The 13,139-nt window shown below is 34.1% G+C and overlaps 1 protein-coding gene across 8 annotated transcripts in view; it reads left to right on the top strand.

Annotated features, from left to right (window-relative positions):
* The window catches only part of Nachralpha4 (nicotinic acetylcholine receptor alpha4), a 161,878-nt gene that overhangs the window by 145,942 nt on the left and 2,797 nt on the right, over window positions 1–13,139 (top strand). For 7 of the 8 annotated variants that reach the window (XM_072904304.1, XM_072904303.1, XM_072904306.1 and 4 more), the window contains 4 exons: window positions 7,129–7,275; window positions 7,787–7,945; window positions 8,289–8,529; window positions 8,886–11,282. In XM_072904304.1, coding sequence (XP_072760405.1) covers window positions 7,129–7,275; window positions 7,787–7,945; window positions 8,289–8,529; window positions 8,886–9,077 — 739 coding nt within the window. In that variant the 3' untranslated portion in view covers window positions 9,078–11,282. Of the gene's footprint in view, window positions 1–7,128; window positions 7,276–7,786; window positions 7,946–8,288; window positions 8,530–8,885; window positions 11,283–13,139 lie in introns of those variants that run through there. The other variant, XR_012047875.1, reaches the window with a different exon arrangement.

The following is a 13,139-nucleotide window of genomic DNA, read 5'->3' as shown; positions in this document are numbered from 1 at the left end:
ATTTAATATAATTTAAAAAACAACACAGAAAAATGATTTAGGAAAAATGGGTATAAACTAGTTGCATATTTGGTTTTGGAAATTTTACTCGGAAAAAATAATTAGTGATATCAAAATACAATTACGATGTCGATATGTAACAAAAAAAAAAAAAAAAAAAAAAAAAAAACTATGAGTTTCTTTGCCAAAATTGTGAAAACTGATAAATTAAATTATTAATAACATTCTATGCCGAAAAATATTGACGATATTCAATGAAAAATTGTTCCTGAAAAATTGTAAAAATATCTACCGATGGAAATTTGGAAGAACGCATATATTTGAATGCGAAATTTCTTTGCAACTTAATGGACGACCGATTCACAAGGGGTTAAATTCAAGTGTGGAATGATAGAGCAAAAAGATGAAGAATAAAAGATAGTACGTTCTCTTCTCCGAATAGCCATCGTTCTTCTCAGATGCCAGTTACAGTGATTGAGCGAATAAAACGACGAAGCACTTTTCTCGATACTGGCTCGTGACAAGAAGATTTATAATAAATACAGATGAATAATAACAATAGACATACAGATCCTACTCTGTGCAGTACATAGTTCATTAATGAAATGAATTCTTCGCAATTGAATTTTTGTGACTATTAATTCTCTAATTCTATCTCAAATTTTATAAAAAAAAAAATGTATTTCAATGTTAACAGATATATTTTCTTTGTGAGAGATACAGATTATCTTTGTAATTCTTTATTAATTATAGACGATTAATAAAGCGTGATTTTTTTCTGTTGCTGATTGACGATCGCGATATAAATATATTGTATTATGCCGTATAAAATTTTACGATCAAACATCGACTTTTTTTATATGAGAAGGCTGCATGACATTAAACGGATTATGCAATCTTTATCGACATTGCGATAACACGCTTGAACACGTTACCACTAGGACACGTTATTAAATATTCAATGGCGATCGTATGGGATTTATTACCTCGCGAGAGACCAGCTTGAAAAACGTTATTGCCCGGCGGCGTCCAATATGATCCAAATCCAGCATGGAAAAATATTCCGAATAAGTTTGGAGCCGTCAATGTGAAAAATGGAAGAAGAAATTCCGTACATAAGCAAAAGGGATGAGAGGGAGGCCGATACATCGTCCTCGGCCGAACGACGTAGACAACGCGACGAAAAAAAAAAGGATAAAAAGAAAGGAGGCGAGAAAGTTTCTACGTGCTCGCTTTACCGATAGGACTGTATCCGAACTTTAAACAAGTTCGGAACTCGGACCCTGGCCGCGGGGCCCATTACGTCGCCGATCGGCACATTAAATGGCGAGAGGGAAATGTCACGAACTTTTGCGATCCTTGAAACGTGAGTCTTCCCCGCGCGATTCTGTTACAAAGTATCAAAACTACGGTTTCCTTTGCTCTCTTTGAATAGGAGATCCTTAAAGTCACGTATATTTATTTCAATTTATATATTTAAATTTTTTATTCTTAAAATGTATCTAAAAAGTACGTTTTAACGATTTATAACAAGATATGTTTATAAAATAATTATTGTCGTATTAAAAAATTATTTTAATATATATTCAGAGTTTTATACTCCTAAAATATAAATATTAATAAATATTTTTTAACGATTTAACAAATCATGTTTATAAAATAATTATTGCCGTATTAAAAAATTACGCGTGTATAATATATAATGATATAAAATAACAAATAAATACGTATAAACAGCTCGTAATCAATATCAGTCAAGCATGTATAATTAAATTGAAGCATCTTGTTGGAAATTAGAAATTTACGCTATCTTTCACATGTCCAATTGTACATGTACGATATAACAAATTCCGTTATAACTCTGAGGCGCGTTGCAATTTCCAACGACGTTGCGGCGGTCGATAAATAATTCCGCTAAAGACCTCGGGACCACACCAACCGGAATGCATTAACCCGAATTAATACGTTTACGTTTCATTTGCGAATTCAATATTTGCCGTCGGATAACAGCGGATACGCGAGCATCAGCAAACACGGGCACTCCTTACATCGCTGGTTGAGATTCTATCCAGAAATAGAATTCGGCTTACTGTAGTTTCGCGATGTAATAATCATTCGATTCAAACGGACAGTATTCCCTCTTGTGCATGTTTCGGAACTTTAATTAAACTTTTGTGTAGACCACGCTTATACCGCTAATAAGAAGTTGTACTTAGTAACTTTAGTTTAATTTAAATGTTTAATGTGCAGTTTAAATAAAACTGCTACAGACACGCGATGTGTTAGAAAGTTAATTCCATTTGGATGGATTTATGTACGTAAACATTATAAATGTATTATAAATATTTATAAATTGTCTCTATGTTAATAAATATATGTATACAATCTCCGAGATGTATACTTCTACAGAGTTTACTGTTTAAAGATTGTTCTTTCCTCGTAAACATGAGATTTCGTAAATTGAAAGACAAGATTAGTAAAAGACATTAATTAATTAATGCGTACATAACAAATTTAAAAATATTAGTGTTTTAAATATTAATTAATATTTTGCTTCCTAAAAGCTGCTACTTTTTTCTGAAATTATTCCTCCAGAAATTACATACGAATTTATAGGAATATTATAATATTATATATGTATACTCTATGTATTATACTGGATTATCACCGCAATTCACGCAAGAAGTTTCAAGAGATCATCTTTTTCCTGCATTAGCACAACCAACAATATAGTTTATAAAGTGCACTATAAGTCTCAAGGTGCTCGCCCCCGATAGCGGTAACTTTAATCGCTCTTCCGCATCTTCTGGTGGGATATAACAAAGTTAACGAGTGGGAAAAAACAAAGTATACGCGACAACTTATCTATCTTCTTCTACTTTTCTTTTTCGGGAAACTTTGTTGAGAGTCATCTCACGGTTATGGGCCGCGGAACCTCACCTCGTTGCAGTGTTCGATCAGACGAGAGACGGCAGAGTTCCTCTCTTCCGGTCACTCCCCGGTATACGTGCTCGAGATACGCGAACGACTTTTTCGAACATGATTAGGATTCATGCGGTCGCCACCCCGAAGATGAACGGTCGCAAAACGGTACGTACGCGAAGTAGGTCAAACCCACAAGGACGGTCCGGGTTAGGGAAGAAATATTTCGATTCGCCGAAAGAGAACGAAGAGTTCGAGAGAGAGGAGAAAGACGAAGAAAACGCGAAAGTGTACCGAGGTAATGCATCATCCGGATGTAGGTTATATCCTGCTTAGCTCAACCTGGAGTCTATTATATAGCTTCGCAGTTAACATTCTCGTTTGTTGTTGTTTCTTCGAGAATGTATACGAGTACAGCTTCTTTCGGAGAAATAATTTTTCTTGTTTGCCTGTTTTTGATCTTTTATTTTATTTTATTTTATTTTTTATTTTGTCACATTGTTGAGAAAAGATGTCAAGAAATGTATTATAATAACACAGTAGTTATAAATAATGGTGCAATAATTTTGATATATCGTATTTTATTGTCGTCGCTCTTGCGACTCTCAACCGCCACGTTTTTTCTGTCGCATCCATTTTCCTAAACCTTCTTCGTATTTCTCGCGCATCTTCTTTAGCCCTTCCTTCTTGTACATTTTTTATAAAGCTTTTCCAGACCCTTGCTACCATCTCGCGTAACATTCTTTTCTTCGTGACTGATGACCGACCATGATGAAGCAAATTTGTACGACGTCGTTTCTCGGGCGTAACGCAGCCGATTCATAACAAGAATCAAAACCGTTTTCTTCGACATGCTTGCGTTTCGTCAAAAAATCACGCAACATTTTCCTTGCTGCAAGAGCTTTATGTATAAAGCAGGTGATCATTTAAATTTTTAAAGGCAATATATAATAGTAAAAGGTGGTACGTCTTCTAAGATATACTTTTTGTGTTAAACCGTTTAATATATTTTATTTTAACCCAAGGAGAATATATTGGACCAAATGTACGAAATATAAACGATTAGCTTTAAACGATATATCACTTATTTAAAAAAAAAAAAAAACGCGTTCATTTACACAGCGCACGTTACATGAGTAGTAGAGGAGTATTTATTTCTTCTTTTTCTTTTTTTTCTTATTGTTAGATATACGCTGACAAGTGCAAACAATAGACCACGCGCATCCGAGATCTAATGGTCCTTTTCTCGGAAAATCGGTAGAAAAATAGAGGATCGTCTTGTGATTTTACGATTCATTCCACGTCCGCGAGTGTCTTGGAACAGCGAAAGGCTTTTTACTCGCCGATAGCTCTCAAATTTGCAATATTTCTCTGGATTACGCGGCCAAGTCGAGCTACGATGAGCGCGAGATGAAGATTACTTATCGCTGAGGCGGATTTAGTCTTCATTTAAGAAAAAAGAAGAATCAAAGAAAAGAAAGGGAAAAAGAATCATATAAGCGTAACAATGTGCGCGATGGTGGTCGTGAATTATTTTCAAGAAACTATTTGATATTCGACCTTTTCATTAAGGAAGATTTTATGAATGCGCATTGATAATGACGAAGTCTATTTCAACGATGCAGCAGCTTTCGCAGAAATTTCTATGTTGCACGAATTATAAACATTTTTCTTAATTAAAAATACGAATCCGAGAATTCCAAACCCTGTAGAAAAAAAGAATATTTTAATATTATTTCATAAGCTTTATAAAATTAATTCTTCCATGCATTAAATATTTTTTAAAGCAAATTACTTTTATTATGCGCGTTCTGAAACGAATAAATAAAAATAAACTTAAGCGCGACGATAGAGAAGCGCACGGGGGCATAAGACCGAAACCTTTGAAGCCCACCGATTTGAAACTTGAAAGGGAGTCTCAAGTATTAACCATTATCGACGTGGAGAAGGTTGAACGTGTTTCTACAGAGTGATATAGCCTCATGCTTTAAGACGCATGCCGAGCAAATCGATGATCTACTTGGGCAACGAAGAGAGAAGCGATGAGTCTCCTTGAAGAGGAAGGAGTCAGCAAATTGGCGAATTGGGCCGACAGCATGCGGGCTGTTGTTTGAGTGGAAGCCACGTGTCTTTCCGTATACGTATAAATGTGTGCGTACGTGTGTGTGTGGAAACCTCCTAATAGCTTTGGATGCTGCAAGGATGCAGTAGGTGTGACACATTAATCAGTAGCAGCGTTCACCAAGGGTAGGCACCAGCCACCCGTGGAGCCGAATCTTGAAACATACCGAGCGTTTGGCTCAGATATTGCACAGTGTGCAATGCACACTTCTCCTGTGATTCCAGACGTTGAAGGCATTCAAGGAAATTGAAAAAAATTCTCCTTCGATATTGAAATACTGATACCTTTTGAGCAACTAAATTAATTGAGGATTTAAAATAATATCGCGACAGAATACCAACGAGGAATTTTGCGCGAAATGAAAAAAATAATAAATTATTTTTTAACTGTTTAATTTTGAACCAGTAAAGCTTTAGAATCTTAATTTCGTCATCACAATGCAAAATAGAAAATATAAAAATTGCGAAAAAAAAAGAGGAGCGTTCTATTTCTAAAACAAAGAAATTAAAAATCCCAAGTTGACAAAGAAATTTATCGTTGAAATAAAATACAATCTCTACCACATCCTGTATAGCGCTAAATCTCCCTTTTCATCAAAATTTTAAAGGGATCGTTTCGTTCTTTTTAGTGACATCATTATAAATTTCCTCTGGCAAGAATGAAAAAAATTTGACGCGTAGCATTTACCATCTCTCCAATTGAATATTTACCTTTGTAAAGTCTCTTTTTCATTACAATAAGAAATTTCATTATTTCATTTCTTTCTTATTTGTTTAATATATAGTGTACTGATATTGATGCAATATTTTAGTTGAAAAAATTTAAATAAGGAATATGTATATATAGCATTTAAATAATAATTTATATTAAAATGTTAAAGTTTATTTTTTGAAATTACCTTGAAATAATTTTTATATAAAACGTAAGAAATATGATTATATATAGCATTCAGATAATAATTTATATTAAAATGTTATTAAATTTACCTTGAAATTAGCAATATATTGTGATGCTTTATTGGAAATACCTTTCTTGTCACGTACCTATCGTTCGGGATTACACATTTAGAGCGAAGATGGCTTCGAGGACGTCTAATACGCGAACATTATGCCGCATTTTGCCCAGGAATGACTAACGCGCGGCTCGCTGGGAATGATAAAAAGCGAACGCGAAGATCGAGGACCCACGTCGCTGCGACAACGTAGTCCGAATCGATAAATGGTTCCAAGTCGTGTCAAAGGAAGTGGATCCAATTTAAATCGCGGTCTGTCCTTTGCTCAACCGGCCAGCTAGATTTTCCCATCGTCGAACGGATCTGCGTTATGAATGACCCCGTGAGATTTACATTTCGTTCTGCCTCCGATGCCAATTCTGGTGATACGTTATGGCAATTTGCCTTCGTTCGACAAGATGAGCTTGCGGATGAATCAAATATTTTTATTTTATTTTCTAGCATCTTGGAAATCTAAAAGAAAGAAAAACATACTCGGTTTTTGACAGTACATTTATATAAAATGCGAGTTAATACGTTATTTCTTTAAAAATATCTTTTTAATATTTCTTTCAGCGGAAATTAGTAATTTCTATTTTAAGGTAACACAAAGCCATCGAGTATAAAGAGCTTATGTGATTGTAATTACAGTACGAATCTACCATGTATACGACTGTATACCGTACGTAGGAATAAGACTTCTTTTCTAGCTTACTGTGGATTAAAATCTTCACCGTAATAAAGTGGTGCTTATTAAAAATTTAATTAGAGTTTCTATTAAAATTCATGAATCGCAGTCTGTTTCTGATTACGTTGCTATGCAAAATGGATACAAAATATGTTAATTTTAAGCTTGAAATTATTGTAATATTTATATTATAATATATACAATGAATTTTGTTATTAAAACTCGACGTAATTAATAATTTTCTTAGATTAATTACCTACTTTTTATTTAAGAAATTGATTATATATATAATAAAATAACTTGTAATAAAATAATATTTTAATACTTATTTTTTGATAACATCTATTGATAACACATTTTTATACGTTTATAGTATTTAATAATTTTTCTCTTTATATGTTTCAGTATATGCGTTACGGTAGTCGTTCTCAACGTTCACTTCCGTTCACCACAGACGCACAAAATGGCACCCTGGGTGAAAAGGGTTTTTATACACATTCTTCCGAGACTTTTAGTCATGAGAAGGCCTCAATATAAATTTGAAGCTAACAGGTATCAAATATAATCAAAGAATACGTACTTGTTCAAAGAGATAAAGAAATTTTTTATTTTATGCATTTTTTTCTCTTCAATTACTTAAAAAATTTTTTAATTGAAGCTTCTTAAAAATAATTTTATTTTGCTTGTTTATTTTACTCATTAAAAAAATTTAATTTTAGAGTTTATCAATAGGTTTAATATTGAAAATTACAAGTATCTAGAAAGAAAATATCATATTTTCACAAAAAAAAAAAAAAAATAAGTCGACTTTAAAATACCTGATCAAAAAAGTTCGCAAATAAAAATCAGAGAGTTATTTCTAAACGAAATTTGCACCAGCGACAGAGAAATCAATAGTCAAGATTTTCGTTACGTAAAGATTATATTTGTAATAATGTTATATTTGGCGCACGAGTTTGCCTTGTATTTTAGTTTTGACAATAAGTCATTCCTTCGTGTCGCTTTTAGAACATGAGACACACCTGCATTAAAATTCTTCACATCCGATTGTCTGTGTTTGCAGGTACACTTCCGGTAAAGTGCTAATGAGGACTGTAAGAGGAAAGGAGAAGACCTGCTACTATCCTTACCATCCGTCGACCCAGGAAGACAGCGAGGAGCACCTCACACCCAAGAGATTCCACAGCCGTCCTCCATCAAAGGAAGACCTCTCGCCTTCCAGGTATTTAGAATAATACGAAACGCTTCGTAATTACCCCTTTGATCTTGATATTGTTTTACAGACACCTTCCAGACTAATATTGACATATTTTGTTAAAGAGTTATAATTACAAATTTAAAATAATTAGATTAAATTATATAAATTAAACTGTGTAATTACACTAAATTTAGAATAATGTTTGAGAATAACTTTTTTTACGAAAATTATAAAATTAAGCTAAAATTAAATGATAAGTTAATATTTTCTTTACATATTGAATAAAAATGTACAATACTGGGAGAAATATGTGCATCAATGGGCGCGAATAATATTAATGATATTATTCGCCCTTTATTCGCTTCAGTCTTACAGACGGTGCGAGGTTTGGAGGTAGCTGCTTAATTCACGGTCCTCCTTTACCGTTACACACCGAGTGCGAGGATCTCTCGGTTTCCGCAGATGCAGGCATAGAGGAAGTCAAAAGCCCCGCGCTCCGAAGCCCACCCGCCTTCTCGCATTCTCGCTGTCCGCCGGAAGTGCACAGATCCTGCATCTGCGTGCGTTTTATTGCCGAGCACACCAAAATGCTCGAAGATTCGACTAAGGTATAAATTTATTAATATAAAAGAAAAAATAAATAAAACGCAAATAAGCAGGAAATAAAAATAAGTAAATGAAAAATATGTAAATGAAAAATATGTATATTATAAAAAATCAGCTTTTTAATATAAACTTTATACTTATTTCTTATTTATTTATTGTTATATATTGACTTGATTTATTTGATTAAATTATCTCTTTAAAAATATATTTTATAAAATATACAAATGTGCACAAAAATAAAACATATTATATTTGAATTACTTACAGTTAAATTAAGCCTACAATCTCAAAATATTTTAATTCACCATCGTTAGTAGACGACAGTGGATTGAATCAGCACGACTGATGCTTTTTGCAGGTAAAGGAGGACTGGAAGTACGTAGCGATGGTGCTGGATCGGCTATTTCTTTGGATTTTTACCCTGGCGGTTTTGGTAGGCACCGCGGGCATTATATTACAAGCGCCCACCCTGTACGACGATCGGGTGCCCATCGACAAGAAGTTTAGCGAGTTTGCGACCACGACGGTGGTGAAGTGTCCGCCCCAGTAGTCCATGCCTGAGCCCTGCACCGTAGAAAAAGATTAAGGACCAGAAGCACGGACCCCTCTCTCCCGTCCTAGTCTTAGGAGAGTCCGCAAGCTCCAGCTCCTTATCCTCAACGATGAAATTACGGTAAAAGGGCTCCGATCTTACAAAGGATGAACCGGAAGTATATGACCGGCGATTTTGACGATGAATGGGACGCTTTATGTCCCTCTAAGAGAAGAAAAAAATCTTGGAAGAATGAGATAGAAAGTCATCGATTTGCAGAGACGATCTCGTGGATAGAAGAATGAGAATCGTTGCCTCTCTCGAGAAGGATGGCGATGAACATCGGTACGAAATCTTGAAACGGGAGGATTCGAGGCGACCTCGTCGCTTGAATAAAATCGTTCTCCCAAATATTAAGGACACGTTGACCGGCGCGAGATTCACCAGGTGATCTACATACACCTACATAGTCTGCTCAAGTAAATCGTAATACGAAGCTGCCACTACTTAATCGGGTAAACCTAACACACATCAGACGGACTTTACGATGTAACACTGTAAGTAATTTTAACGTCTCGAGAACGAAAGAGCGAGAACCGAATCTTCGTCAGCGTTCGCCTAAACGTGCGCGAGCAAGCGTCAAGTATCATTCGAGTAGGGCTCGGAACCGACGTGAATTAAAAACCAGATTAATTAACATTTTTTTTTCAATCTATACATTATAGATTTATAATGCGAGACGATGCAGCCAATATTGAAAACTGGTCAACTCGAGTTATACGACCGGCTTTTAGCGTAACATTGTATTGTAACGTCGATCGTGTCGCGGCTGTATGTCGTAGCAACATTTTACGCACACCGTTTCTGCAAAGAAGAAGTAGCGCCAAGCATTTCTCTTCTTTGAACATAGAACATTTTTTATACCAAACGCAATGTTCTCCTGATAAATCCATACTTTTTTGCCGCCGCGATGCAACGGACATTTACGGTACATTTTTACCGACACTTGAGCTTGCGAAAGCTTCGCGACGCAACGGGCGAATAAGAAGAAAGAAACTGTAATAGTATACGCACTGCGTACGCGATACATATATTCGATCCGTATGCGCGAATGATTCTTCTCGAGCGAACACCGCGTTTCGCAACCGTACGTTTTGTATTGTAATGCGAGCCGTAAACCGATCGCATTGCGCGAGTTAATTAGGTAATCACCGCGTAGCTAGTTTATCGTACACAGACCTAGGGTGTAATCTTACTTAAAGTATATAACCAGTTAATAATTTTAAAAACGTACCCGCGTTTATATACGAGCAATATATATATATATATATATATATATATATATATATATATATAAATATATATATATATATTTAAATATATATTTAAGAGAGCGATGGACGAGCCGATGGCGCGTCGGTAGCGCGGAGATATTATTCTTCTTTCAACTATGTGAGAGATTCTCTATATCCTAAATATTATATTTAAATCAACTACGTATGACATAATCTCTCTCTCTTCTAATATTATTAATTACTATACTTCCACATGTAATGTTTCCACGATCGCTTCATATTCTCGAACACATTTGATTCTCTCGCTTAGTGCTTCTTGATCTTTTCCCTCTATATCTATAAGCGATGTAAATATATTTATTCACGCGTGTGTAATTATTTATCATCGTTTCCTGCAACTTCTCCGCGACTTTCCTCCCAAAGAGGAGGATGCACATCGAGTGGACTCGCGTCGCCGACGCATCTCGCGTTACCTCGTCCCGAGAATAAGAATATATTGTATTTTGTAACGAGAAAGGTGAAACACGCGAGAATACTACAATAAAGAGTAACTGATAGTACGGTAAGAACAAGTAAAGCATACGAATTCTAAAGCTGATAGTTGTAGGGAATTGAACGACCGTTGACGCCGTTGTTCAATACCGTAGTTCGTGGTCGTTGTCATTGTGAGTTGTCATTCATAATTTCGCCTTTTATTCCGTTTTCTTTTATAGACAGTTACGCGTCATGTATGATACTCGTCATTGTGGTTAAACGATCGTTAGTCGTTAATCGCGTCGTGCGAACTGTTACTCGCAAGAATGTAATTCAACATCGGAGAATTTTAGAGCTTTCTTGTATAAATCGCAATTTCAATTTTCTATATATTCGGAACATTCGGCTGAAACCTTCTGTAATTTATAATTCACTCTAAAATTGATAAAGACACTGAGTATGTATCATTAATTTATATAAAATTATATTGAAGCTTTTATTAGGTTGAACTGAAGAAAAATAATCGATTATTCAATCTATGATCGAAACAAATCCACGACTTTATTCCATGCTGACATTACATAGACAAAGCAAGAAGGAGTTGAATTGCTCCTTCGATCAAAATTCGCATTCCCGATTCTCCGACGTTTTTAGAACTCTTAGTCGTACATAATTAAAGAGTAACTTTGCGTGTTCTAAGTACAATGCCGAAGTACTTGGAATTGTAAATATATATATATATATATATTATTACGGCGAGGAATAACGATTCCCCATTACTACTGCCATTAAAACGCAAGGCCGATACTTTATAAGCGTTTTAGGAGCTGTTACTTGGATCGCTGTCGATGGTAAAAGGCAATTTCCGGCATACGATCGTTCCTCGTACGATCGATCATCGGGCAAATCGACCAGAAGATAAAATTTTTAATAATTTTTTTTCAAGACTCGAACGATTGTTTCTTCTTGATCGACGCCCTGATTGATTTTTGCCGAATATCATCAAGCAACGTCACGTGTGAGGCTAATGCAAGTGGTCGCTACCTGATTAAAAATCGTCCAGCGAATGCATTAGATTCAAAGGATATGAAAAAGACGTACACTTAGAATAATAGTTCGAGGGATTCTCCTAGCGAGAAAGCGAAATAAATCTATTCCGCACTAGGCCGTTAGGAAAACAACGCACACGTTTTCTATGATAGAGCTATGAATTTACTTGTTACTTCAAATAGCGCAGCAAACGGTGACTTTCGAGTCGATGGCGATTTTATTGCAAAAATAGTATCCTCAATTATGGCATAATAATAGAACATATAAAAGCCATTTCAATGTTTTATTTTCTAATAAACAGAAAAAATGAAAAAATCACTTAATAATTTATTTTTTTAACTTCTTCAATAATTCATTAATAATCTTAATTTTATGCTTGTAATTATTTTGCATTTTTTAATCTTTTAAAAATATGTCAAATCACGTTACTTAAATTTAACTATAATAATTAAATGTTGAATATTAATAACAGAGATAATACTTTATTGCTTTTCTGATAAAGAATGGAGTATTTAAATTTTGAATTATATAAGAAAATATTAGAAAAAAAAATTTTAATATATTACTGAGATAGTTAAGTGTTAAATAATTTATGTGTGTAGTTGTGTTGTGTTTAAGAAATTTAAAAAAAAAAATTTAATTTCGAAAAATAAATATTTGTTAATTATTTTCTTCTAATCTATTTTTATTAGCAGAAATTTTTTAGCAACTTTTTGATTGTCACCATGTGTCTATAGGATTAACTTTATATTCGTTAATTACAATAAATCTGTATTATTATTAAAAACAACAAATATTCATCGTCGACTGCGAAAATCACGTCGATATGATCGAAAAATTCGATCATTAGAAGGATTTTAGATTACAAGTCAAGAAGGAATGAGAGAAAGATAGAGCAAATGTGGTATGCACATTTAAATAATAAACAATTAACAGCATAAATTAAGATGTAAATATACCATGTAAATAACGAAGCGTAACAGTAAGTAAAGGCCATAATGGTTGAGCCTTTTTTTTACAAACGATTAAAATATTCTTTCGAAAAAATTCATGGAACTCTTTAATAGCGACATCGTAACATAATTATGGGTGTCGCTTCAAAATTTCAATTTTTTGTATTAATATATTATTCAAAATATATTATTATAAAGATATATTCAATTTTTATTTGACTAAAACGCTGTCAGAGAAACTTTTTTTTATTAGAAAATAATGATAAAGTTAAAATAAGAAAATAAATTGAAATTTTCACAAAAATATA

The sequence above is a fragment of the Anoplolepis gracilipes genome, chromosome 13, assembly GCF_047496725.1.
Source record: "Anoplolepis gracilipes chromosome 13, ASM4749672v1, whole genome shotgun sequence".
NCBI lineage: Eukaryota > Metazoa > Arthropoda > Insecta > Hymenoptera > Formicidae > Anoplolepis > Anoplolepis gracilipes.
Note: the sequence above shows the minus strand (reverse complement) of the source record. Positions and strands in the feature narration are given on the sequence as shown.